The sequence below is a fragment of the Chenopodium album genome, chromosome 22 (genome assembly GCF_948465745.1).
Source record: "Chenopodium album chromosome 22, dcCheAlbu1.1, whole genome shotgun sequence".
NCBI lineage: Eukaryota > Viridiplantae > Streptophyta > Magnoliopsida > Caryophyllales > Amaranthaceae > Chenopodium > Chenopodium album.
Genome location: NC_137855.1, coordinates 16,124,585 through 16,130,933, shown reverse-complemented (window position 1 = coordinate 16,130,933; position 6,349 = coordinate 16,124,585). Strand labels below are relative to the sequence as shown.

Here is a 6,349-nt window from a genome sequence, read left to right as displayed (position 1 = left end):
TTACATTTGACTTTTTTCCATCAACCTGTATATACTCGAGTTAAAATCCATTTCTTAATAGCAAAATTCATCAAAAAATTGGAATCACATCTGCTGCTTACACTAAGAGCCATGATTTGAGACCATGCTCCGCTATACAACCTCTTTTTAACATAATTTAACCATAAATTACTAGAGATTAAAGAGTTTACCAAGAGGGGAGAAAGTCGATAAGAACAAAACTAGAACAAAAATTATCCTCAAATCCCCACAGAATGCAACTAAATCTTTAGTGCTTCTCTCAATCCGAAGTTAAAATTGCTCTCTTGGCCTTTCTTGCCTGGAGCTCCTTTTGGATTCCCGCTTTGCATCATTGCAACGAATTCATTGTAGTCGATACGTCCATCCTGCAAGTTGAATTGATAGAATATTTCCTGTTAGTCATAATCTACCACTTTTCTGTTTATGTATGTATGTTTATACATATATACATGCATGCATGCATGCATGCATACATACATACATACAAACATACATAGTTCAGACTTTCATTGTTAAAGACACTCATGAGTAATGACATATTGACATGAATGTCCAGTTTAGAAGTCAACACAGTACTTGATTAGATAGCCCAACTACAGAAGTAGTAGAGTGACTAGAGTCCCATGATGTTTCAATCATTAATTTGCAACTGCTATCTTACTTGTTTGGGGTAAATATAGGTCAAGGTTGATATAGGGTAGCCTTAATCCTTGACACAATACTAAAGAACATTTTGGTCCGAGAGAATTCACAGAACATGACATTTGACTAACATCAGGATTCAGAGAGGTGCTAGATTTCAAAAATAGCATCGAAATATTAGCACTATAAATTATAAAAAATGGTCTATCTTTATCATATCAAGGCTCATAACTTAAGCTACACATCCAGAATTCAGGGTCATATCATGTTAAACCTAAAACATCTTCAAGGGGTTGGACCTTCAATTATCTTCTAGTTCTTGTCATATCATTTTTAATGAACAAAGGCCCAGACCTAAGGGTATGCTCCAATTTCCAACACAAAGTGAAGGATTCAAAGCCTATCTTTATTGAATCACTCACCTCTCCCCCAGTAGTGACCCCCACCCGACCATCTCAAGGTGGGACGGAAAAATGAAAAAACGAATGTTAACTTGCGATTTCCGTTCCCCTTTATTGGTTTTTACAACTGCTATATAATTTTAATATTTGCCCATATATATGAGTTATATTATGCATTGACCTCTAAGCTTAAAATTGTAGCACCAAGTGACTTATATTACTATGATGCTTGACTTTCAGGTTTCTTATCGACATTGAAGTTGTGATACAAATTACTTACATTGTCTTGATCAGCTTCTCTAATCATTTCTTCCAAACGTGCATCTTCCATTCCAAACTCCTCACAGGCCTGCTGGAGCTCATCTGCAGTAATATAACCACTTCCATCCTTATCAAAGTAATTAAACGCTGCAAATAGATTATCATGTTTTTCAATTTTGTTCAGATGTAATGTTGCGGCTATGAATTCTCCATAATCAATTGTTCCGCTGTTATCAACATCAGCCTGCAATATAAGATTATAGAGAAAAAAACAAAAAAAGGCATTAGAAACAGAAGTTGATGTTGTATATTTATACTGCATAGTACTTATATTATACAAGGCACATCTTTCCAAATATATTAATAAAATACTAATGAATGGTGGATTGCCGGAATTCATGTTTAGTGGCTTGTCCTTCTTAAATTACTGAATGCACACAATCCCAAAAGCATTGTTCCCAACAAAGGTGCACACTACGTGAAATGGCGTTCACTTCAAAGTAAAAGTGACACATAAACCTTAGGAATCTTATCTTGCCACTAAGAATACACTTATAGAGAATGCTATTACATAATTTATAATACAACAAAGCTCTTTAGGGCGGTTCTCAAGCAGAAAAATAACCTGTACCAAGTTCATGAGTAAGTCTATGCAACACAAATTGCTGCTTGTGGGTTGTGAACCAGAAGCAACAGTCCCAACATATGCTGGAAGACTACTTAGATAATAACTGGATGCAGCCACATCAAGACAAACAAATAAAGAATATGAGGGCCAGAACTATTGATTTCACCAATGGTTGCTAATAAAATGAATCCTCATTGGCTTCTATCATCCTTCATCAAGCTCAAGATGTTCATAATATTCAAGTTATTACTTACAGCTTGCATAAGATCATAAATTTCGGACTCCATAAGGTTTGCACCAGCCTTCTCAAGTCCGACCTTGAGTTCTTCGTAAGTGATTTGGCCACTATTATCTGTGTCTATCATTTTGAACATCTCTTTAAGGCCTGCGATTTCTTCTTCAGATAGGCAATCTGCAATCACCTGAAATACACAACACAATTTGTATATCATTTAAGCATCAAACAAAATCCAAGTGAGCTGCATACTTAGCTTTACAAAGATAATTGCTTTCACTTCCGATAATCTTCATCTTAATAGAAATTTATTTCCCATATTAGGAAACTTACTCTGAGAGCCATTTTCTTGAGTTTATTCATGGCCCTGAACTGCTTCAAACGACTCAAAACAGCAGAATCAAGAGGTTTGTCAGGTGCCACACCATCAACCTGCACCCAAGGGTGACCTGAAAGGAATTTGTGTTATACATAAGCAGGAAAAGTAAAGAAATAAAAAGTCAACATCTCAATACAGTGGTTGGATACTTGATGAAATGAGGAACGGATAACCAGAGATCATACTAAGAAGTAAGAACCCATTCATAAAATTTGTGAGAGTGGTAGAAAAGTTATACAAGACATATTCTTTGTTATCATACGTTAAGAAAACAAAATTTGGAGGACTATCAACCTATGTTATGTAGAGTAAGGTATGGGTATCAAATATAGGTATGTGTCTGCAATCTCTGCAAGTCAAGCTAAGAATATGACTTCAAAATCGTTCATAACATCATTTGTAAAATTCTTTGCTTTTATTCTTTAGCTACATATATACAAATACTAAAGCTGAAAGTCTGAAACTCATAGTTGAAAGACCTATCCTTCCCAACCTTCGCACTTTATGAGTTACTTTAAATGTATGAAAAGGAGAAATAGATAAAGGGAGAGAGTTGCACACACAGACACACATCTTGCAATGTCTACAGGCATACAACAAGGTTATTACATAAGTATAAGTTTAAGCTGCTGGTTCATGTAAAATTTGAGCCTTTGAGGCATACAACATTCATCTTCAGCCATATATATGTATTCATCATCTTATTCCCCCTCATGAATGATTAGCCATGTCTCAGATTGATTACTTAACACAAATTTGTACTCCCATCAAAATTTTGTTATAGTACCTTGATACAGATATGCCAATTGGAATAGACATGGGCTAGGAGTTGGTCGAGTCAGACACCTAAAGAAGTAAAGCTTACCTGCCTAGGTAATGTATAACAAGAAGCTCTATGTCTCTTTTGCACCATGCTATGGGCATGGAAGCATGCAGCCTTCGAGTATCTTTTAGACCAAAAAATCCATACTAGAATTACAGTACGACAGGGTGTAGACTGTGTTAAACCCATTAATACAGGCGGGACGGGACCAATGTATAGCTTAAAGATCCTAGGTTAATAGTAAGAATATGAAACCAATTTCTCTAGCGTATAATCCATCATGTTTAGCCCACATTGACAATACAAATCAGGGTATTTAAATTAGTCTAAAGAAACTGATAATAAAATCAAACATTTGTAACAACTCACATAGAACCTCATGCGCAGTCAGTCGCTTTTTAGGATCACGAACAAGCATTCCTCTCACCAAATCTTTTGCTTCATCTGAGATACTAGGCCAAGGATCTGAGGTGAAGTCAAGATCTCCATGCAGAACTTGTTCAAATATCCCTTGCTCGGTTTCTGCACATTTAGTTCCTCAATAATTAAGTAAATTTTGGAGTTTGGACTCAAACAAAAGCTTCAGATCAGAACAAAATTGAGATACTCACCTCCCCAGAAAGGAGGTACTCCACTAAGTAGAATGTAGATTATGACTCCAGCACTCCAAACATCTGCTTCTTGACCATAACGTTTTCGTAGTACTTCTGGTGCAACATAGTAAGGGCTCCCAACCACATCAGTAAATTTATCACCTGGAAAAAATTCATGTGAATCGTGAAAACTTGTTAAATAGATTCAATGTGCTAGGAAACAACAAGCAAGATACTTATCAAGAACAAAAAGGAAAATGAGAGGCGAGCAGACTTGACCAAAGATTAAGGGTATGTTTGACCAACTACATTATCTAATTTTGTCTTATTTCAAGCAAACTAAGTTATGCAGCATGATATGAAGCATGGAATAGAAAGATGACAGCTGAAATATTCACTGAAAAAAAGTAGTTTAAGATAAAAGGTTCCCTTTCTAAACAGGTACATCTATATAATAACAAGTTTGATGCCAAAAGATACAAAAGTGAAATACAAGAATATACCTGGCTTGAAAAATATTGATAGTCCAAAATCAATTGTTTTAAGGGGTGAATCCTCATCCTGACTTACAAAAAGAAAATTTTCTGGTTTCAGATCACGATGCATAACCCCCAAAGAGTGGCAAGTTTCCACAACACCAACTATAACCCGCGTAAGTTCAGCTGCCTGTCGTTCTGTATAATGCCCACGCTGAATGATCCTATCGAAAAGTTCACCTCCTTTGCAGAGTTCCATCACAAGATGAACTGCAACAGCATCCTCATAAGCCCCTTTAATTGCAATAACATTAGGGTGACCAGCAAGATGATGCATTATCTGAATTTCCCTCCTCACATCCTCCACATCCTCATCAGTCAGCAGCTTCCTTTTCGCTATCGATTTACAGGCAAACTCCTTTCCACTAGCCTTCTCTATACACATAAAAGTAGTTCCAAATTGCCCTTGTCCTAATTTCCTGCCCAAACTGTAAAATTCCTTAATATTCCCTGTCTTCTTTAGCAGTACAGACTCCACTCGGAGTCCTGCACTGGGTGCTCTTTTAAACTGAGGGGGTTTCTTAGGTTTAGCTTGCTCTACTGGTTCAGCTTCTGCTTTTGGTATCACCATTGGTTCAACTTCTGGTTTTGATACCGGGGTTTGCTCGGTTTCTGGCTTTGGCATTGTGATCTGCCTAGGGGGTTCACTTTGGGTTGGCAAAGGCGGTTCGCCTGCATTCGGGGCAGGAGATGGGGATGTTGGGTCATGCTGGCTTCCTCCATTGGAAACAGAAGCCGTATCATCCGGTGACCGGCTTCGCCACACTACAGCTGAAACTGTTTGTAGAAACCCATCCCTAGAAATAGAAGGTCCAACACAAGTATTACCCATCTATTTCTCCCCCAAATTAACTTCTTTTTATTATTACACCCTCTATTTGTAACATCAAGATCCAATGCTACCAAACTTCTAATCTGACAAATTACAATCTAATTTCAAGATCACAAATCCAATCAACCCCAATAAGTCAAACCCTTAAAATCCAACTCAAATCAACAACTAAACTTAATTGATCTAAAATCAACAAAATAATGACACCCAAATTTCAACTAAATGTAAATTACACAAGCTTCAATTTGCTTAAACAAAACAATGGCTCAAACCCCATATACAAAAATAGCACAAAAAACTATAAAGATCAAAACTTTAACCCAATTTATACCATCAAAATTGGAATTTAAGTCAAGCACGCTCAAACCTTACAAACTGAAACTCCTCTGCTAAGTGCTTATTAAACAAATACCCAGAAAATGTCATATATCAAAGACAAGATCAAGTAAAAATAAGCAAGTAGTTTTACCAAATAACACTCTTGAAGATCAAATCAACCAATGCAGTCAAAGTGGTAGAAAAGACCAGTTGATACATGCAATAAATAAACTCCTCTAAATGGGTAATTGGGTATGAAAAACGGGTAAATGGGTATGAAAAAATGGAAGAAAAGCATTGAAATTTGCTAAAAAAATTGAATTGGGGAAATGAGGTTGAGTTGTGGTGGACAATGTTTACCAAGTCAAGAAGTTTTTTGATTTATATATGGCGAGATTTTGGGGGTGATTTGTCTGCTGTGGGGTCGAATTTGGAGCTTTTTAATCTTTGTTTCTGGCACTACTTTTACGCGTATTTAGACTTGGATAGACAATTAATCAATTATGTATATGCGAGAAAAGTTTGGCTTTTTAAAAAGAATTTCTTTTTACACTTTTATCTATTTTCTTAAAAAAAATAAAAATGGATAGGAAAGAGGTTTTAATTTTTTTTTTTTTTTTTTTTTGAGGAAAGGTTTTAATTTAATTTGCCGTCGTAATTTAATTGTTAACTAGATATAA

The 6,349-nt window shown here is 36.0% G+C and overlaps 1 protein-coding gene across 1 annotated transcript; it reads right to left on the bottom strand.

Moving 5' to 3' along the window:
- On the bottom strand, nt 1-6,033 carry LOC145604562 (calcium-dependent protein kinase 1-like). The gene is made up of 7 exons (XM_081660450.1): nt 4,487-6,033; nt 4,002-4,145; nt 3,760-3,912; nt 2,522-2,637; nt 2,208-2,375; nt 1,345-1,569; nt 1-386 (listed from the first exon to the last, which is right to left on the bottom strand). Exons 1-7 carry the CDS (start codon nt 5,349-5,351, stop codon nt 261-263), a joined length of 1,797 nt encoding a protein of 598 aa, XP_081516576.1. The 5' UTR covers nt 5,352-6,033; the 3' UTR covers nt 1-260.
- Between the last annotated feature and the right edge of the window lie 316 nt (nt 6,034-6,349).